We start from the raw sequence: 22,283 nt of genomic DNA, 5'->3' as shown, positions 1-22,283 counted from the left end.
AGGTGAAACTTCAGTGCCTCGGCTACCGGAAGATAAAAGAGGTCACAGTGCCCCTCGCTCATGAGGGGTCAGGCCAGGGGCTCCCAGCGCTTCTCACCCCACAGAAACTCATCATTTCAGATATTGTGGCCCTTGGGAAGGTCTCAGTCCTTTCAGAGTCAACAACCAAAAAGAGGAACTGGTTTGGGCTCAGGTTCAATCCAGAATTTCCCAATGAAGTTTAGTCGACCCATCCATGGGACAAAAAGATAGGGGGCCGACTATCCCTCTTCTATCAGATGTGGGTCGAGATCACGTCAGACAGATGGATACTGGATATGCTCTAGAACTTCATAGCATCTCTCGGGACATGTTCATGATATCATCCTGCCACTCCCAGCTCAAAAAACTGGCAGTGGAATCCATGTTAAAGCTCCTCAGCTTGAGGGCTAAAGCCCCAGTACTTACACCCCAGGAAACGATGGGGCGTTATTCCATCTATTTCATCACACCCAAGAAGGAGGGTTCATTTTGCTCCATCCTGGATCTCAAGAGTGCCATTCATCATCAGCGGGTAATTCACTTATACGGAAACTCTTTGCTCCATCATAATGGCAGTGCAACCGGGAGAGCTCTTAACATCCCTGGACCTCTCTGAGGCCTACCTTCATATCCCAATCCATCAAGACCACCAGCGTGTCATAGGCTTTGTGGTTCTGGGCTGCCATGATCAGTTCCGGGCATTGCCCTTTAGCCTGGCATCTGCCCCCAGAACATTATCCAAAATGATGGTGGTCGTAGCAGCAGCACTGTTTGGATGAGGTTCTGACTAAATATTGAGAATCTGCTAGGAATGCAGATTCCCACCTCATCATCCCCACTACTGCTACCTCCACTGGTTCCTGCGCTACCTCCACTGGTTCCTGCGCTACCTCCACTGGTTCCCACGCTACCTCCCTGTGATGCTGCAACCAGTTCACCAATGCCCTAGCCATATATTTCCCACAGGTCGCAGCTTGCAGGGAAAGGCTAGCGATGTCAAAGGCCTTTTTTTCTTTTAAAGAAGGTTTTTCTGTCCTGTGCATCGCTGAGGGCCGTGCCCCTTCCACTGGGATCATGTTCCTTGTTACAGCAGTGACTGGTGCATCCCCTTTAGGCAGCTCAGGCAGCCTGTTCACGTCAGTCTCCTGTAATGGATAAAGCGTGCCCATGATCTGCCTTGCCCATTCCACCTTTATCATCCCTCTGAGGCCGGATGGAAAGGGAACACTTGGGATGGCCTTCTCATGCCTTGGAGGAAGGGCTCTCCTTGTGAGGCTCTTACAGACTCAAGGTCTGATGACTTTACGTATGAGGGACCTGATTGTGCCCGTCCTTCCCCTCCCCTGCCTCTTCCTCTGTTCAGATTATTCAGAGGGGCTTCCTTCTCCTGGTTCCCCATCTGACTCACCCAGGGCAGGGGCACGGGGGCCCATTTCCTCTCCTGAGGCTTTTACCCCAAGCCCTCTGCTCTGCGGTCTCCCCTCCTGACCCCTGGTCCTCATTTTCATATAATTCCTGGTGCAAACGTAGGATGAATTCCTTTGAGAAATGAGTGTTCTCCCCTAGCTCTGGAGATTCCTGGCCTGCGGGGAGGCTGCCGCATTAATCGTGCCCGCGGCACTGGCAGAGAGTCTCCCTGCCCTGAGCACTCTGTTCATGCTGCCTGCTCTTCCCCTCCCTCTACGCTGGCGTGGACAGCTCCTCTAGCAGCAGCCTGCTCCTGCCTTAGTTTCCCCGATGTGCCTGCTTTTCTTCTGAGTGGGGCGATCAAAGCTGAAGCAAAAGGAGCCTGCAATGGAGGCTCTGCCATCTTCCCCCACAGTGCAAGCACTTCCGGCCTCTCTCGGCCATGTCAGCGAGGAGTGGGGGTTGGGGGAGGAGAGTTGTTCCTGTGCACTCCCTAAGAGCGCATCTCACTCCCTTCAGGGACCTGCCCTATGCAGTCCCTGGCTCTCTCTATTCCAGGTACTTTTCTCCTGCTGCTGCTGATGTCCCTTTTCCTGTTAGACTTGGCCCTACCTGCTTTTTCCCCTTCAAGCACCCTTGCCCAAGGAGAAGAGGAATAGGAAACAGATAAGAAAAGACGGAGAAAAAGTGAGAGGCACACAAACAGGACCTTCTCTTTTTTTTGGTAACCTCCAGTTATTCCTGCCTACCACCATCTTAGAAGCAGAGAACTACTGGAGAACATGCCCAGCTATCCCAGAATATATGTAGCATGAACAAGTTCTCTGTCTCCACCTGCTGGCCAGCAGGGAAATACCATCAGTACAGACTGGCCTTCAGGACGAAGAGTAAAAGAAGCAAAGCTTTTGTAACCAATCCTTCATGCATGAAAAACACTGTTTTAAAATAAATTGTGCAACAGTCTAATGCTTCTCTGTTCCTTACATGGGGTTGGGATCAATCTGGGAAAATCGCAAGGGGTCCCTGTGTTAAACTTTATGCGTGGGCCCCCTGGTGATAAGTGGTTAAAGCAGCCCTGTCTAAGCTATTTATAAACTAGGAAATGTGGGGATAATGGGCAAGACAGGAAATGGGATTGTTTCAAACACAGTAAATAATTATAAAGTTACTTACTAACTTCTGCAGAAAGATTTGCTACAAGAAAACAGAAGAAGAGAGAATCAGTGCACACAGACAGTAACAGAGATCTGAACCTGCCTCCAGGACTTCCTCACCTGGATTTAAATGAATTATTTGCCTGTGGGTGGGGAGGGGGATTACAAGGTGAGTTCACACCTTGCTACCATCTCAGCCTCCTCTTCCCTCCCCTCCCCACACCCAGAGGCAGTTTTCTCTCTCCATCTCCAATCCTGCCTCTGCAGCCCTCTCTCACCTCATCTACTGTCCCATCCCCTCTGCAGCTTTCTAGGCTCTTATTGGGGTCAAAGATGATCAAATCAACCCCCTCATGTGTCCTTGGACAGGGAAAGATACCTCTCCCAGCTCATCCTGGGGCCAGAGATGCTGCCTCCTGATCTCAGGATCATCCCAGGTGACTGGGATTGTTTGATTGTATGAACTGGGATTGTTTCAGGCACAGTAAATAATTACAAAGTTACTTACTAACTTCTGCAGAAAGATTTGCTACAAGAAAACACAAGAAGAGAGAATCAGTGCACACAGACAGTAACAGAGATCTGAACCTGCCTCCAGGACTTCCTCACCTGGATTTAAATGAATTATTTGCCTGTGGGTGGTGAGGGGGATTACAAGGTGAGCTCACACCTTGCCACCCTCTCAGTCTCCTCTTCCCTCCCCTCACCCCACCCAGATGCGATTTTCTCTCTCCATCTCCAATCCTTCCTCTGCAGCCCTCTCTCTCCCTCCCCCCCCCCCCCCCCCCATCTACTGTCCCATCCCCTCCTCAACTTTCTAGGCTCTTATTGGGGTCAAAGATGATCAAATCGACCCCCTCATGTGTCCTTGGACAGGAAAGATACCTCCCAGCTCATCCTGGGGCCAGAGATGCTGCCTCCTGCTCTCAGGATCATCCCAGGTGACTGGGATTGTTTGATTGTATGAACTGGGATTGTTTCAGGCACAGTAAATAATTATAAAGTTACTTACTAATGACTTGTGCAGAAAGATTTGCTACAAGAAAACACAAGAAGAGAGAATCAGTGCACACAGACAGTAACAGAGATCTGAACCTGCCTCCAGGACTTCCTCACCGGGATTTAAATGAATTATTTGCTTGTGGGTGGGGAGGGGGATTACAAGGTGAGTTCACACCTTGCTACCATCTCAGCCTCCTCTTCCCTCCTCTCACCCCACCCAGATGCGATTGTCTCTCTCCATCCCCAATCCTTCCCCTGCAGCCCTCTCTCACCTCATCTACTGTCCCAACCCCTCTGCAGCTTTGCTCTTATTGGGGTCAAAGATGATCAAATCGACCCCTCATGTGTCCTTGGACAGGGAAAGATACCCCCAGCTCATCCTGGGGGCAAAGACGGTGCCTCCTGCTCTCAGGATCATCCCAAGTGACCGGGGGAGTGGATTTTCAAAATCCTGAAGGCAAAACAAAACGAGACAGAGCAGTCGTGTTAGACTGATGATATTTATTTGCACATTTACCGTGATAAAAGAGACCAACTCTGGCTGAGTTTCTACAACGACTGCTTCAGGGGAACTGTATCGGAGATTGACTCTGCAGGAATCTTATCATCCTTTTATCTTACCAGAATCTGCACTTTCAGAGATTGAAATATTGAAGCAAAAACATCTTTTAAAAGCCCCTGAAGCAGCCGTTGTGGAAATTCAGCCAGAGTTGGGCTCTTATCAGGGTAAATGTGCGAATAAATATCATCAGTCTAACACGACTGCTCTGTCTCGTTTTGTTTTGCCTTCCAGTCTGTTTCTTGGGACCCAGTGATATTTATTTCTTCTGCTGTAATCAGATTAAGACCAGAAAAAGCAATCGGTATTTTCGTTTCATCTTTTCATTGGTTCTAATCATCCTTCTTTTGCAGTATTGCCTTTCCCCTTCTGGCCCTTGTGCTGCTGGGATTCTGCTCCCCCAAATTTTGGCCCTGTAGACAACCGCCTAGTTTGCCTTAATAGAAGCAGTGGCCCTGACTGCCAGGGTTCGGGTCTCCATTACCTTTCTCTTTGCGTTCCTTCCTCGAGTGGTAAAGAACCAACGCAACCAGCAAACCACAGATGGTCAGCCCAGACCCCAGAATGATGGAGAGAGAGACCACCCAACGGGAGACCCGCCGGAAAAATGCATCTGAAAATGAAAGGAGACAGAGGATGTGAGCTTTCAGTTATTCTTGGATTACATAATGAATATTTGAGTCTTTTAATCTGAAAATGTCAAAAAGATTTGTAGAGAATGCTGTTAGATTCAGGGAAGAGAAGGTGCAGGACAGGAGGACAAAGAGAAGATGGATCTGAAATAAACATCAGGAGCTTCTGCGAGATCCTGATACTGAGGGAGGAATGAATGTGGTGCATCTTCATGGAGGGAGAGCTCCAGTCCTGGAAGGCTACAAACAGATCCGGTGCTCAGACTCTCCCCAATGAATATTCAGGGAATGCACTTCCCCCAGGCAGAAAGGATGCAAATTTCACAGAGAACATGAACCCGAGTTCATTCAATCTGATTTCCACTTGTGTAAAATAGTTTCTAAGCCCTCTCCCTGATGGATTTCTAAAGACAAACTATTCCCACAAACTGGGGACATGACTGAGGAAGCCCCAGCTCTACATCTCAATAACTGGAGGAAATGTCAAGGAACAACCTGGAGAGGAGCGAGGCTCTCTTATCGGGTCAGAGTGACCGATCTCGCTGCCAGTTCTGGACGGTCCCATCAGGCTCTGAGTATAAAAGTGAGCGCAGGGCTGGCGGATTGGTTCAGCTTCTCTATGGTAGAACCGATATCTTTTGATTTAAATGGTTTATACTTCTTATAAGTTAATTTTATATGTTTTTAGCTCAGACGTGTTTGATTGTAACTCCCTTACGACGCGCCCATCTAATATCCTAAATACTTTAAATAGAGAAATAAAATAAATGCAGAATCTTAAAAGTCAGCATCAAGAACTTAAATTTGGCTCATTCCACCATCGGAAGCCAATGAGGAGAGAGACATCGCTGGCTCTTCTACAACCTCCCGACGCTATCCTCGCTGTCTGTAGCTTATGGGTTGGCTTCAGGAAACACTTTAATACCGAATCTTTACTCCTTTCCCTATCTGACTATCTCCTCAGAGGCTTGGGCCAAGGCCACAGCTATCTCCTTGCCCTCCTCGATATTTCGGCGGCTTTTGATACCATCAGCCACCACCACCTCCTGACACGGCTAGAAAGCATCGGCATCTCAGGAATAGCTCTCGCCTGGTTCAAATCCTATCTCTCAAACAGAAAGTTCTCTGTTAAAATTGGAAACAACCTATCTGCTTCTTACCCCTTACAACAAGGAGTCCCGCAAGGCTCATCACTTTCTTCAACCCTCTTCAATGTTTACCTCACCCCTCTCTGCCAGCTCCTCTCCGACCTTAAACTCAAATTCTTTCTCTATGCCGACGATGTTCAGATCATCATTCCCATTCACAACTCTATATCTGACGCCATGGAGCACTGGGAAAATTGCCTTTCATCCATCAACTCCCTCCTCACCAACCTTCAGCTTGCCCTCAACACGAACAAAACGGAACTCATCCACAGCTCCTCGCAACCCCCTAACCTCCTGCCTAATGACCCCAAACTTAACCTTCTCACAGCTCAACCCTCCGTTAGGGACCTCGGAGTTCTCCTTGATCCCAATCTTAGCATGAAACCACACATCAACTCCATCCTCAAAGCAGGCTTCTTCAAACTCAACGTTCTTAAGAAACTCCGACCCCTGCTATATACCCAAGATCTCCGCACAGTGATTCAAGCCACCCTCACCTCCAAACTTGACTACTGTAATGCCCTCCTCCTAGGGCTCCCCTTGTCTTCGATAAAACCCCTTCAACTATTGCAAAATGCCACGGCAAGACTCATCACTAACACTCGTAAACACGAACACATTACCCCCCATCCTCAAGGATCTACACTGGCTCCCCATCCTCTCCCGTATACACTACAAAACTCTGACCATAGTACACAAGTCTATCCACACCCACAACTCCAACTGGCTCGACCTCCCCTTCACTGCCCCCCTGTCCACTCGAGCGACCAGATCTGCCAGCAAAGGTACCCTACATGTACCTTCCTTGAAAACAGCTCATCTCTCCTCCACCCGTGACTGTGCCATTTCCATTGCCGGTCCGGCTCTCTGGAACTCCCTACCAGTCCACATGCGCCTTGAACCTTGTGCAATCATATTCAAAAAGAAACTAAAAATATTTCTATTCAACCAAGTCATCCCATCCTCACCATAGTCCTCACCCCCCGGATGCCCGCCCATTCCTAATATTTAAGGAGTTAATTATTTTGTAAATTGTTATTTTCTTGTTATGATTTCTTGTTTTTAATCTATTCTTTCTATATTGCCTGTGGTTAACCCCCCACCCAGTTTTCTTCCCTGTTGAAATGTATTTTCCAAGCCTTCAGTTAATATGTGAACCGGTATGATGTCCCCACTAATACTGGTATATAAAAGTTTCTAAATAAATAAATAAATAAATATAGTAGGCAGAGCATTTACATGGGGATAACCTGCACGGAGCGGCAGTTATGCCCTTAACAGAAACATGGGGGTAACCTGCACGGAGCGGCAGTCACTACCCTTAACAGAAACATGGGGGTAACCTGCACGGAGCGGCAGTTACTGCCCTTAACAGAAACATGGGGGTAACCTGCACGGAGCGGCAGTCACTACCTTTAACAGAAACATGGGGGTAACCTGCACGGAGCGGCAGTTACTACCCTTAACAGAAACATGGGGGTAACCTGCACGGAGCGGCAGTTACTACCCTTAACAGAAACATGGGGGTAACCTGCACGGAGCGGCAGTTACTGCCCTTAACAGAAACATGGGGGTAACCTGCACGGAGCGGCAGTTACTACCCTTAACAGAAGGCATGGGGGTAACCTGCACGGAGCAGCAGTTACTACCCTTAACAGAAACATGGGGGTAACCTGCACGGAGCCCTTAACAGAAGGCATGGGGATAACCTGCACGGAGCCCTTAACAGAAGGCATGGGGGTAACCTGCATGGAGTGGCAGTTACTACCCTTAACAGAAGGCATGGGGGTAACCTGCATGGAGTGGCAGTTACTACCCTTAACAGAAACATTGGGGTAACCTGCATGGAGCGGCAGTTACTACCCTTAACAGAAGGCATGGGGGTAACCTGCACGGAGCAGCAGTTACTACCCTTAACAGAAACATGGGGGTAACCTGCACGGAGCGGCAGTTACTACCCTTAACAGAAACATGGGGGTAACCTGCACGGAGCGGCAGTTACTGCCCTTAACAGAAACATGGGGGTAACTTGCACAGAGCGGCAGTTACTACCCTTAACAGAAACATGGGGGTAACCTGCACGGAGCGGCAGTTACTGCCCTTAACAGAAACATGGGGGTAAACTGCACGGAGCGGCAGTTACTGCCCTTAACAGAAACATGGGGGTAACCTGCACGGAGCGGCAGTTACTGCCCTTAACAGAAACATTGGGGTAAACTGCACGGAGCGGCAGTTACTGCCCTTAACAGAAACATGGGGGTAAACTGCACGGAGCGGCAATTACTACCCTTAAGAGAAACATGGGGGCAACCTGCATGGAGCAGCAGTTACTGCCCTTAACAGAAACATGGGGGTAACCTGCATGGAGCGACACTTACTGCCCTTAACAGAAACATGGGGGTAACTTGCACAGAGCAGCAGTTATTACCCTTCACAGAAACATTGGGGTAAACTGCACGGAGCGGCAGTTTCTATCCTTAGCAGCAGTTATTACCATAAGAAACATTTTGGGAGACTGGATGGATCATTTGGTCTTTTTCTGCTGTCATTACTGTTACTAAATGTTTAGGGGGAGGTAGAAGTTATTTTCATAGAAAGAGCAGTGGAAATCTCTGCAGGTGTAATCTATTGGGGCATTTTTTGCTATTGATATTTTATATTGTTTTAGGTATGAGATTGTTTTATTTTGAAATGATTTTAAAGCGATGTGAAGGTTAAGTCTATACATCGGTATAGAAAAATTAGTAAGTAAATAAATAAATAAATAAATAAATAAATAAATACTCAAAGGGAATCTCTGCTCGTACTGCACCTTTCAGAACGGGTGGAAAGTACCCATGAGGGCAGATATGAAAATTATACCTAAAATGAATTCTTTGGTTCCTCATTGTCCTTCCTATGTCTATTAAAAGAGCGTCAGAGCCCAGTAACTTCTCGCTGCATTTGAGATTTGCAATAATTTTGTGCCCCTTTCACCAGAAAACCCAATCAGCCATTCCCTCCCATCTTTCTTCAGAAACAACAGGAAAATGCTTTTAGAAATAATTTTGATTCATTTTAATCAGCACCCTTAGCACATTTCTCAGATTGCTTTATCTGTTTTGCTCTGCATCTCCCTCCTGCATTATGGGACATGAGTTTGTAGGAATAACTGTGAAAGGCTGCACAGACCCTAGCAATCCTCTGATACTGAGAGTGGAGATACAGCAGAGGAAGGATGTGCAGGGGGTGAGGGAAGACCAGTTAAGGACCTTCTCTGGATCTGATTCCAGGAAGCCCTCCCTGCTGCCGGGTTAGGGTCTCCCTCACATGAACACTTTCTATCACCGAGGCTGCTCTCTGCGACCGTCACTCACCTGATATAGAAATCACTGATTCTCTCTCTGATACTGAGAGAGGAGATAAAGCAGAGGAAGGATTTGCAGGGGGTGAGGGAAGACGAGTTAAGGATCTTCTCTGGATCTGATTCCAGGAAGCCCTCCCTGCTGCCGGGTTAGGGTCTCCCTCACATGAACACTTTCTATCACCGAGGCTGCTCTCTGCGACCGTCAGTCACCTGATATAGAAATCACTGATTCTCTCTCTGATACTGAGAGTGGAGATACAGCAGAGGAAGGATGTGCAGGGGGTGAGGGAAGACGAGTTAAGGACCTTCTCTGGATCTGATTCCAGGAAGCCCTCCCTGCTGCCGGGTTAGGATCTCCCTCACATGAACACTTTCTATCACCCAGGCTGCTCTCTGCGTCACTCACCTGATATAGAAATCACTGATTCTCTCTCAGATACTGAGAGTGGAGATACAGCAGAGGAAGGATGTGCAGGGGGTGAGGGAAGACGAGTTAAGGATCTTCTTTGGATCTGATTCCAGGAAGCCCTCCCTGCTGCCGGGTTAGGGTCTCCCTCACATGAACACTTTCTATCACCGAGGCTGCTCTCTGCGACTGTCACTCACCTGATATAGGAATCACTGTTTCTCTCTCTTCGCTCAGGATGATATTTCTGATACGACAGGAAATCTTGCCATACTTATTTGTTCTCATCAGGAGGGAGGTTTTGATGTTGAACAGACTGTTGTGCTTTTGTGTTTCTGTCTCTGATAGTGATGTCAGGCTCTGTCCATCTTCTTGTCTCCAGGTCACTTCGGGCTCCGGGTACCATCCTGTAGATTCACACACAGCCCTGATTCCTCTGTCCTGGTGGTCAGTGATAGAGATGACAGGAGCAGTGCCCAGAGCTAATGATAAAATAACATCCGTCTGTCAGAATATGAGAGAGATTCATTCTCTTCTAGTGCCAGGATGATCTGCCTTTATATCCTAATATTAAGCATGAGGGGGACTTTGCCTCCTGCAGCTGATGGAGAACAGGTCCTGAGATCCTGATCACCAGCAGAACTGCAGAGTGGTCTCTCCCGGACTTGCTCCCTGCTGACACAAATAATGCGGAGCAGGGCCAGATTTAAAACAAGGGTGGGGGAGGGGAGGTTTCCCTGGGTCCTCTCAGTAATCAGAAGGTGGAGCATGGAGGGGTCTCACCCAGTAGTCAGAGGTGTGAGGAGACCTCACTCCCTCACCAGTATAACATTGCTATTTCCTCCTCCCAGATCTTCCCCTCTCCCAATGGTCCTATAGAGAGGCCCCGGTACCTCAGCGTCTCCATCAGGAACCTCAGCCTGGGGTCTGAAAACCTTGCACTCAAATGGGGAAATATCTGGAGGCAGAACTTGAAGACTGGGAGAAAATGGGGGAGGTGGAACAACAGTGAGCAAAACTAAAAGGAGCAATTACAAAGGCAAGAAATCTGTATGTTAGAAAAGTAAATAAAAGTAAGAGAAATAAGAATCCAATCTGGTTCACAAAGGAGGCGGCTGATGTAACAAAAGCAAAAAAAAGCAGCTTTCAGGAAATATAAAGGATCCCAAAAAGTGGAACACAGGGAGGATTATCTGGCGATGGGAGACAGAGACAGAGGGAGATGAAAAAAGTAATCAAGAAAGCAAAAGGTCAGGCAGAGGAAAGGATTGCCAAGGAGACAAAGCAAGATGACAAAACATTTTTCAGATTCATCAGAGAAAGGAGAAAGGTCCATAGTGGTAAAGTGAAACTGAAAGGGGATAAGGATCAATGTGTGGAGAGAGATGAAGAAATGGCAGAAATATTAAACACATACTTCAGTTCAGTGTTCACTAAGGAAGACCCTGGAGAAGGACCGTCGCTAGTTAACAAGAAACTGGAGGAGAGTGGAGTAGATGAAACTCCGTTTACAGCAGAGAATGTATGGGAAGCGCTGGGGAAACTGAAAGTGGACAAAACCATGGGACCTGATGAGGTTCATCCCAGGATACTGAGGGAGTTCAGAAGTGCTGGCGGCTCCGCTGAAGACCTGTACAAGGGGATAATCACTTCCCTTTTCTTTCTCGATATTCCTCTTTCTATGCAGCCCAGCCTTCTTCTGGCTTTAGCTATCGCCTTGTCGTATTGTTTCTCCGACTTCAGCTCATTAGACACTATCACCCTTAGGTCTCTCTCCTGCTCCATGCACATCAGCCCTTCATCCCCCCATCAAATACAGTTCATTCAGATTTCCACACCTCAGATGCACGTCTCTGCACTTCTTGGCATTGAATCCCAGCTGCCATGTCTTCGACCACTCTTCCAGCTTCCTTAAATCCCGTCTCATTCTCTCTATTCCTTCAGGCGTGTCCACTCCGTTCCAGATCTTAGTATCATCCGCAAATAGACAAACCTTACCTTCTATCCTGTCTGCGATGTCGCTCACAAAGCTGTTGAACAGAACCGGTCCCAACACCGATCCCTGTGGCTCTCCACTTAACACCGCTCTCTCTTCAGAGCAGGTTCCATTAACCATCACCCGTTCTCTTCTGTCCATCAACCAGTTTGTAATCAACGCCAACGCCTTGGAGCTGACTCCCAAGCTTCTCATTTTGTTGATGAGTCTTCTGTGTGGGACCATATCAAAAGCTTTACTAAAATCCAAGTAAATTACATGGAGCGCTCTTCCCTGATCCAGTTCTCTAGTAAGCAAATCAATTAGATTTGTGTGACAGGACCTTCCCCTGGTGAATCCATGCTGGTTCTGATCGAGCAGCCCACTGGATTGTAGATAGTTCATTATCCTTTCTTTCAGCAGAGTCTCCATTCATTTTCCCACCACCGAGGTGATGCTAACCGGCCTGTAGTTTCCAGCCTCTGCTCTCATTCTTGTGAAGCGGGACCACCACCGCTCTTCTCACTCGCCACAGAGCTTACAGGGTCTCTGACCCTCTGCTCGCCTGCCTCAAATACCAGGGAGGATGGTCCCACCAGGACCTGACAACTAGGGATGTGAATCATTTTTTGACGATTTAAAATATCGTCCGATATATTTTAAATCGTCAAAAATCGTTGGAGCCGCGATACAATAACAATTCCCCCAATTTATCGTCAAAAAATTGTAAATCGGGGGAAGGGGGAGGGGAAGGGGGAGGGCGGGAAAACCGGCACACTAAAACAACCCTAAAACCCACCCCGACCCTTTAAAATAAATCCCCCACCCTCCGGAACCCCCCCCCCCCCAAAATGCCTTAAATTACCTGGGGTCCAGAGGAAGGGTCCCGGTGTGATCTTTTACTCTCGGGCCTCCGGTGCGTTGTAGAAATGGCGCCGGCGCTACCTTTGCCTTGTCATATGACAGGTCAAAGGTAGCACCGGCGCCATTTTGTTTTTTGTCCCCCGACGTCAGGAGCATAGGAGATCGCTCCGGCCATACGGTGTATGGCCGGTGCCATTTTGTACGTAAAAACAATTCGCGTGCAGGAAGTCGTTCCCGGACCCCCGCTGGACTTTTGGCAAGTCTTGTGGGGGTCAGGAGGCCCCCCCAAGCTGGCCAAAAGTCCCTGGGGGTCCAGCGGGGGTCCGGGAGCGATCTCCTACACTCCTGACGTTGTTTTTCCGTACAAAATGGCGCCGGCCATACGGCGTATGGCCGGCGCCATTTTGTATGGAAAAACGATTTGCGTGCAGGAAGTCGTTCCCGGGCCCCCGCTGGACTTTTGACAAGTCTTGTGGGGGTCAGGAGGCCCCCCCAAGCTGGCCAAAAATCCCTGGGGGTCCAGCGGGGGTCCAGGAGCGATCTCCTACGCTCCTGATGACAGGGGACAAAAAAACAAAATGGCGCCGGCGCTACCTTTGCCCTGTCATATGACAGGTCAAAGGTAGTGCCGGCGCCATTTCTACAACACACCGGAGGCCCGAGAGTAAAAGATCACACCGGGACCTTTCCTCTGGACCCCAGGTAATTTAAGGCATTTTTGGGGGGTTCAGGAGGGTGGGGGATTTATTTTAAAGGGTCGGGGTGGGTTTTAGGGTTTTAATGTGCCCGAAAGTGGAAGATCACACTGAGACCCCCCACTGGACCCCAGGTAATTTAAGGCATTTTGGGGGGGGGGGTTCAGGAGGGTGGGGGATTTATTTTAAAGGGTCGGGGTGGGTTTTAGGGATGTTTTAGTGTGCCGGTTTTCGATTTACACGATTTACACGATATTTAAAAAACCCAAACTGCGACGATCCGATTCCCTCCCCCTCCCAGCCGAAATCGATCGTTAAGACGATCGATCACACGATTCACATCTCTACTGACAAACCCCCCCCCCCCCTTCCCAGGAGGCTAGAAGCCTAATCCTGTAACCTGCTGGTCTTCTTTTTTCATCTTTTTTTTTTTGGTATCTCAGACTGCAGGATTTTGCACCTCCACAATCTGCTGGAGACAGAGAAATACTGAGGGAGTGCAGGTGGCACACTGGGTTATGTACAGTGTCAGTGAGCCTCCCTCTGTTTCCATCTGCTGGCAGGGAGGTAAAACCCAGGAGTCTGGACTGATCTGGGTACATACAGGGAACTGCTGGAGACAGAGAAATACTGAGGAACTGCAGGTGGCACACTGGGTTATGTACAGTGTCAGTGAGACTCTCTCTGTCTCCATCTGCTGGCAGGGAGGCATAACCCAGGAGTCTGGACTGATCCGGGTATGTACAGGGAAACTTTGCTTGAAAAAAGACTCATAGAAAGTTGGATCTGGAAGGGATCTCAGGAGGACATCCAGTCCATCCCCGCCTGAAGTCAAGATCCAGTTTACGCAAGCCAAAATGAAATACCCATGTAGACTTCACTTGTCCACATTCCCCTCACCCGTGGCTACACCCTCTTTGCCATAAGGAAAAATATGCAGCTAGATTGCTAATGCTGTTCATTCAAACGTTTGAGCGTTGCTTGTGTGATTGGTCCCTCCTGACGCAGAGGATGAAACACGCTCCATGTCGGGGGTCCATGTCCACAATTGAAAAAGCAAAAATACTCAGCTCTTTATTGCAATCATTAAATGCTTCAGATTGCCTGCACATTAAATTCCTTGCCGTATCTTTTCCATTTTCCATGGGACTGGTGATCTTGCCTTCCACCTCCTGCTGTGTGCTTCGTTGCTTTCAACGTTATCCTGTATGAGGAGGTTCAAACACCTAGAGATGGATCCCTCAAAGTTAAACCCCCCTACCCCCACCTCAACACATTTAGGGAACTAAATCCATGAGGGACCTACATTTAGGGAGCTAAAGATGGGAGGGAGGCAGTAAGTGGATTTAAGTTGAGGGAGAAATTTTAGGTGCCCAATGTATTCGGCCAAAATTAGATGCAGAGGCAGCTCATCTAGATGCAGGTGCGAGCCCATCTGTCCCAAAATAAGAGAAAAGCCCCCGCAGCCCAGCCATCCCCCGCCTGCTCCCCAGAATCCTCCTGGAGGACTCGCTCTTGCCTCTTGCTGTCCTGGCGTCCTTCATTGCTCTGATGCTAGAGGTGCGGTGGACACGGGGCCGATAAGACCAGAGACGCCGGTGCAGCTTGGGAATCCCTGCGGGAGGTCTCTTATCTGATACTGGAATGACTGGGAGGGGAATCCCCAGGCTGGGCAGGATCCTGGGGCTGCAGGGAGATTTCCCTTTTCTCTGATATCGGTGCAGAGGGATCGCTGGCTTAGGGAAGCACAGAGCCTGCTGAATTTAGGCAGAGTGGCCCAAATCTAGGCTGCCATATTTCACTTTAGGAGAATATTCAGCCAAAAATCTAGGCCCCTAGGTTCCACAGAAAATTCTGCTCGGCATTTTTAGGAAGATTATCTGTTCAGCTGGCCAGGAATATCTCAGCAGGAGAAATATCAGTGCAGCTCTTAGTGGGGAGCATTTTCCTAACTATTTCTATGATTTTGATTTTGTACAATTCCTATTGTTTTTGCTGTGGCCCTCCCTGAAAACGTTTCTGCAGGGCCTGTGGTGGGAGGATGGTTAGGGTCGCCGGGCTGAGAGGAAGACACCCATTCCCTTAACTCATCCATGTCTAATATCTATCTTTTTATGCTAAAGATTGTAAACACCGGTCACATATTCTTAGCTCTATCCAAAAATCCAGCTGGGACTTCCCTTCCACCGATGTCGCCTGACCCTTATAACCCTGCCTCACAAGTCACTACACTGGGGCCCCTTCTGCTTCCATCCACAGCTCAAGCTCCTCACTCTGCAGCTCCTCTCTGCCTCCCCGTCTTACCTCTCCCTACAGCCCTCCTCGTGAACTTCACACCTCTGGCAAGTGCCTCTTATCTGTGCTTTTTGCTGCGTCCTACACCGGGATCAGACTTTCTGACTTGGGGCTCCCTCTCTTGCCTTATTCAAATCCAGCCTAAGAAGAACATCTTATCCCCTGCCTATCCCACTCACAGCCTTACTGAGTACAATAAAAGATAAACTAGTGCAACTTAAACTCTCATTGAACACCAAAAAAACAGAAATAATTTGGCTGAGCCGAAATCCACCTAAATCCATATCACCAGGTATAGATCTGGGAAAGTGGCAAATAATCCCATCAACTCAAGTAAGTGATTTAAGTGTTCAAATCGACTAAAACTTAACAATGGAAACCCGTATTAGTAAACTGATTCAATCAGGTTACAACAAGTTGTGGAGTCTGAGCTGACTGAAGCCATTACTAACCACAACGGATTTCAGAAACGTGCTACAAACACTAATATTCTCTCAAGGCTCGACTACTGCAACTCCTCACTTCTAGGTCTTCCGGCAATTCACATAAAACCACTTCAACTACTACAAAATGCCGCAGCAAGGCTGCTGTCTGGAGCTCCTCACTCCTACACTGCTGGCTCTGCCCTGGCTCCCAATGCAATCAAGAATATATTATAGAGTTCTAATGATTATATTCAATAACACTAACCCAGACAAGAGCGACACTGAAACCACACAATCCCCACCACCGAAATCTCAGACCACAAAACAAGCAGACCCCACCATAAGAAATTCTCAGCTGACACAAAGCAGAGATAGAGGATTATCAATTGCTGGCCTGAAACTCTGCAATCCCAAGCCTGAAGAGCTACGAACAACAACTGACAAAAAAGACATTTCAAAAATGCCTACGAATGACAAACTTCCAGAATACCAGGTCTCAGAAAACCAAATTAGGACTTGAAAAATAATTCTACCTCGCAATCCCGCTATATTCTTTTTGATTATGAATTCGGATGTCTGCCATTGTACTGTGGATTATAATTGTGAATGTTTCACTGTAAACCGTTGTGATCTAGTGAATCTCGCATGGAACGACAGGATATAAAACCTCTAAACAAATAAATAAATATTAATTGCAACCATTCTCTCTTTTGCCCTGTTTGCTTGTCCTGATTAGACCGTAAGCTCTTCGGAGCAGGGACTGTCCCTTCTGTGAATTTGTACAGAGCTGTGGCTCTATAGAAGTGAGGAGTAGGAGTAGAAAGTTACAGAGAAGGATGAGTGGATTAAATAACATCTGCTTTCTTCTATACCAAACTAAGGAGAGCTTAAACTCTATGCAAGCTGAACCTGTAACTATGGTGGATGCAAGCTCCCAGCAAGGGCTACAGAAGAGAAATCATATCTGATAGGATAAGGCGGGAGCTTTAAAGGGATGGTGCCTGCCTAACCTGGACAGTAAGTGAGCCCTGATAAGAGCCTTATAGAGAGGGGCAGTAGGAGATCTTTCTCCCCTGCTTCCACCTCTATGAGTCTTCCCTGGATTTCTGCTTCATTCACTCACTCCCCGCTCATCACCCTACAATATGATCAGGTCCTATTCCTGATTAGTATTATTTATTACTAATCACCACCCTATTCAGTTTGTCGCTGTCTATTCTTGTTTCCCGAGCTTATTCTCCATATGCAATCTCTCCTATCCCTCCTCTGCCTATTTTATTATCAATATCTCTGCAGTATCAGGGAGTCCTGCAGTGCAGCTACAAAATGGCACCGTGTGTCTCCTGCACTAAAGGCTCCTTATGTCATTCAGTCAGGGTCAGAATAAACAGAGAAGAGGATTAAACTTGATACTTGCCTGCTACTTTCAGCTCCAGCGTTGCTTCTTCATAGTAAGTATCAAATTGAAAGAAACATATGTAACTTCCCTCATCTTTCAGCCAGACACTGTGTATCCTCAGCGAGACGCTGCCATTGGAGATGTGAGTCCTGATGAGCTCCGTCCTGCCTCGGTACTCTGGGATCTGTCGCTCGTTCTGATCCGTCCCGTTCTCATACAGGTGCACGAGTGCATCAAATCTGGATCGGAACCACCTCACCTGCATGTGCTCTGCGCTGAGGGGTGGGGAGAGGCGGCAGGGTAACTCAGCATCTCCACCCAGAACAGCCACCACGGGCCCATCAGGGCCGATGACTTTAAATCCTTCTGCTAATTATGTGACACAAAAAAACAAAGGGAATGACATCAGTCAGAAATGGAGAATATGGGACTGACAGCTGAGAAATCTAAAGACAGGGCTCTTATTCTGCCTGTGTTTCTTTCCATGCATGGGATCCTGGGAGATGAGAGGAGGCAGGGGCTGAATTAAGGAGAGGATTAGCTCTTTCTTGCTCTGCTCTGCCCACTGCAGCTTCACCCCTTCCTCTCCTGCTCTCTGCTGCCTGGGAAGGGAGGGGCTAGAGTAGGAAGCAAAGGGTTGTTCTTAGCTGAGTGAGAGGTGGGGCACAGGCCGATAGAGTTAGGGGATACATCCTGTGGTCCTCTATTGTGTGGGGTGGGGGTAATTTTCATCCCCACAGACCTAGCCTCCTAGCAGCCCTTGCCAACATCGCCAATGACCTGTTCTTGGCAAAAGCCAAAGGCCTTCACTCAATCCGTTTTGTCCTTGAAATATCCACTGCTTCTGACACTGCTGACCACCACCTGCTCTTGGATACTCCTAGATCCTACTGAAAAATGTTTTCCACCCATCCTTGCTGGGTGAGAGCAGATCAAGCCTGGGAAGATCTCATGGGTCAGACCTCGATCTGTCACTCATCCTCCCATGGCAAGGATCGCTCTTCCATCGCTCAACTGCAGTCCTGAAATTTGTAAACCCTTCCACCTCTCTGCACATCTTGAGAAATAAAATCTCCCTGCTACATAAACCCAAAACCTGCATCATTCCTGTGGCTGTGGAAGGGAGCACAGGCAGCTGGGAGAGCTCTTCTATTGGTCAGAGGCTATGGGAAGGAGCACAGGTAGCTGGGAGAGCTCTTCTATTGGTCAGAGGCTGTGGGAGGGAGCACAGGCAACTGGGAGAGCTCTCCTATTGGTCAGAGTCTGTGGGAGGGAGCACAGGCAACTGGGAGAGCTCTTCTATTGGTCAGAGGCTGTGAGAGGGAGCAGAGGTGGCAGGGAGAGCTCTTCTATTGGTCAGAGGCTGTGGGAGGGAGCACAGGCAGCTGGGACAGCTCTTCTATTGGTCAGAGGCTGTGAGAGGGAGCAGAGGTGGCAGGGAGAGCTCTTCTATTGGTCAGAGGCTGTGGGAGGGAGCACAGGCAGCTGGGACAGCTCTTCTATTGGTCAGAGGCTGTGGGGGGAGCACAGGCACCTGGGACAGCTCTTCTATTAGTCAGAGGCTATGGGAGGGAGCACAGGCACCTGGGACAGCTCTTCTATTGGTCAGAGGCTATGGGAGGGAGCACAGGCACCTGGGACAGCTCTTCTATTGGTCAGAGGCTATGGGAGGGAGCACAGGCACCTGGGACAGCTCTTCTATTGGTCAGAGGCTATGGGAGGGAGCACAGGCACCTGGGACAGCTCTTCTATTGGTCAGAGGCTATGGGAGGGAGCACAGGCACCTGGGACAGCTCTTCTATTGGTCAGAGGCTATGGGAGGGAGCACAGGGAGAGCTCTTCTATTGGTCAGAGGCTATGGGAGGGAGCACAGGGAGAGCTCTTCTATTGGTCAGAGGCTATGGGAGGGAGCACAGGCACCTGGGACAGCTCTTCTATTGGTCAGAGGCTATGGGAGGGAGCACAGGGAGAGCTCTTCTATTGGTCAGAGGCTATGGGAGGGAGCACAGGGAGAGCTCTTCTATTGGTCAGAGGCTATGGGAGGGAGCACAGGCACCTGGGACAGCTCTTCTATTGGTCAGAGGCTATGGGAGGGAGCACAGGGAGAGCTCTTCTATTGGTCAGAGGCTATGGGAGGGAGCACAGGGAGAGCTCTTCTATTGGTCAGAGGCTATGGGAGGGAGCACAGGCACCTGGGACAGCTCTTCTATTGGTCAGAGGCTATGGGAGGGAGCACAGGGAGAGCTCTTCTATTGGTCAGAGGCTATGGGAGGGAGCACAGGGAGAGCTCTTCTATTGGTCAGAGGCTATGGGAGGGAGCACAGGGAGAGCTCTTCTATTGGTCAGAGGCTATGGGAGGGAGCACAGGGAGAGCTCTTCTATTGGTCAGAGGCTATGGGAGGGAGCACAGGGAGAGCTCTTCTATTGGTCAGAGGCTGTGGGAGGGAGCACAGGGAGAGCTCTTCTATTGGTCAGAGGCTATGGGAGGGAGCACAGGGAGAGCTCTTCTATTGGTCAGAGGCTATGGGAGGGAGCACAGGGAGAGCTCTTCTATTGGTCAGAGGCTGTGGGAGGGAGCACAGGGAGAGCTCTTCTATTGGTCAGAGGCTGTGGGAGGGAGCACAGGGAGAGCTCTTCTATTGGTCAGAGGCTATGGGAGGGAGCACAGGGAGAGCTCTTCTATTGGTCAGAGGAGGATGCCTGCTGCTGGCAAAAGTACAGTGCAGCCTCATTGTTACTCGAATAGATTTGGATTTCAGTCTTAATTGCGCATTTTTTCCAAAATCCGAGCTGAAGGAGAGTTACAGTTCAGGTTCTTCAGTTATTTCCCTGCCCATGAGGACTCAGAGTCTTTGTTGTACCTGAGGAGATGCAGGGGGAGGTGAGAAGCAGGATTTGACCCTGGCATCCCAGGTCCTCTGCCTCCTCCTCTAACCACTGCTTGCAGAAGGGAAAGTCTGAGTCTCGGAGGATTTTATCACCTCAGATATAATTTTATTCCTGCCATTGCAAACAGCAGTTTCTGGTCCTTTTCTCTTAACTCCATGACACAGCTGAGTACAGAGAATAAGAGAAAGTGGAGATAAAATGCCGGCAGTTAATAATGATAAAAAGGCACAGGAAATTAAGAGACGTCTCACCTGCATTCACAGTCTGGAAGTGATGAGAAATCACCAGAAGGGAGCAGAGAGCTCTTACCATGGGGGGATCAGGAAACTGCATCTTCATTCAGTGCCTCTGAAAAAAATAAAATCAATCAACCTAGAACAAACTGAAATGAAGTTACTCCCACACCCAGAGCCGCAGCTCGGCTATTTGGCAGCTATGGCCAAGTATAACAGGGCGCCCTGACCCTGAACATAACACACGACCCCACGAGCCAGGACTCACTGATCTATGGGGCTTTCACTTTCATTCTTATTCTGACCCAGCAGCTTCCTCCTGCCCCTATGGGCTGCCAGCTGAATCAGAACCAGTACAGGGATCCTGGCGCCATCATGAGCCTTCATTCAAAAACTGAACTGGAAACCCCAAGAAAGCAGACTCTGCATGCCCTGCAACACCAGAGAAGCAGAAACACATTTCCTCCTGCACTGAGCAAAATAAGAGATCCTGAGCTGCTTATTCCCAAAGTCCACAGAGTCCGTCCTCTAAACTGAATATAAAATGCTCTTTTCTACTCTGACTGTCCGGACTTTTATTTTTCTAATCACGTTGGTCCTCATCTCTTTATACTGCTCTCCTAACTCCTTTACAGGGTCTCCTGTTCATGTTCTGTTTCATCTCTCTCCTGTCTCGTCAGTATCTCCCTACGCCTCAGTCTAATATCAATCTTTCCCTTTTATTCTCTCTCTTTACCTCGGCCTCTCTATTCACTCATCTAGCTTTCATCCCCCCTTCTCCCCCTCCAGTTCTGTGCCAGTTCTACACCTCCCCAGATCTCCCCTCTATTGCCCCCCCCCTCAGTGTGTAGGGATGTATGAGTGAGGGGTGGGTGTAGGGATTAAGCACCCCAGCCTTGCACCCACCTCCTCCCCATACACAATTCACAATTATGCATTTATAATAACAGATTTTACATGAGGAAGGACTGGGGGATAAAAATAATCACTTCTGGGTGTATATTATATGCACAGGTACTGCTGTGGTGCCAACCAGAAACCCTGCCAAAAGAATTTAGAAAAAGACCCTTGGAGCCCATACGATATTAAGCCTGGGGTAATGCACGCTGGGTGAGGGATTGGCCCTGGGAAAGCCGTGTATTGAATCACAATTACAATATTGCAAACCTCCCATATCAAAAGAGCCCTAACTGCCAGCACTCAAACAGTAAATATCCTACTTATGAAAAGGCAGCACTGTAAATATTATGCCAGGTCCTAAAACACCAATACACCTCCTATTAGGAAATGTGAACAAGCCAGGCTGTTATAGATCCCGACACAGAAACTACAGGCTAGCAGAATACTTCACTTCCATCACATAGACAGAGCTATTTTATTTATTTTATTTTTAATTTTTATATACCGGAATTCCTGTATGCAATACAAATCAATCCGGTTTACAAGTAACGAAAGGTTGCCCTGGTCTGGGAGGTTAGACTGGGGTTTTTTACATAGAACACTGAACAATAACAATCAACCATTGAACATAATTACAAGGAACAGTGAAAGTAACAATAGTATTTAACAAATAAATAATATTATTATAAAATTAACATTATTCGTGTTTTTAGCTGAGTGTGTGTGTTCGCATTTTAAAAGGAACTTTAGTTGCGTATATAGTCTGCAAGTAATCGGTTAAATAATATAATAAGAAAAGGATGACTGTTAAATAGATATTGCGAATAACCAAGTCCGTGTATGAAATTAAGTGTCAATGTGTTAGTGACACCTTGCAAAGGTTGGATCTGAAAGACAGGAGGAAGTGCCTAGTTACACTCTGGGCTCACTAAA

At 48.2% G+C, this 22,283-nt stretch overlaps 1 protein-coding gene across 4 annotated transcripts in view; it reads right to left on the bottom strand.

The window, feature by feature from the left end:
* Positions 1-22,283, bottom strand: part of LOC115081943 (butyrophilin subfamily 1 member A1-like) — a 46,342-nt gene that overhangs the window by 20,223 nt on the left and 3,836 nt on the right. The window contains exons 2-8 of one of the 4 annotated variants that reach the window (XM_029586186.1): positions 20,469-20,565; positions 17,347-17,697; positions 9,876-10,157; positions 4,628-4,756; positions 3,595-3,618; positions 3,091-3,111; positions 2,602-2,622 (exon numbers count right to left, since the gene is read on the bottom strand). In XM_029586186.1, the coding sequence (XP_029442046.1) occupies positions 2,602-2,622; positions 3,091-3,111; positions 3,595-3,618; positions 4,628-4,756; positions 9,876-10,157; positions 17,347-17,697; positions 20,469-20,556 (916 nt within the window). In that variant the 5' untranslated portion in view covers positions 20,557-20,565. The remainder of the gene's footprint in view (positions 1-2,601; positions 2,623-3,090; positions 3,112-3,594; positions 3,619-4,627; positions 4,757-9,875; positions 10,158-17,346; positions 17,698-20,468; positions 20,566-22,283) is intronic. The other 3 variants (XM_029586187.1, XM_029586188.1, XM_029586189.1) reach the window with 3 other exon arrangements.

Source organism: Rhinatrema bivittatum, unplaced genomic scaffold (genome assembly GCF_901001135.1).
Source record: "Rhinatrema bivittatum unplaced genomic scaffold, aRhiBiv1.1, whole genome shotgun sequence".
NCBI lineage: Eukaryota > Metazoa > Chordata > Amphibia > Gymnophiona > Rhinatrematidae > Rhinatrema > Rhinatrema bivittatum.
This window is presented reverse-complemented; position numbering and strand designations above follow the sequence as displayed.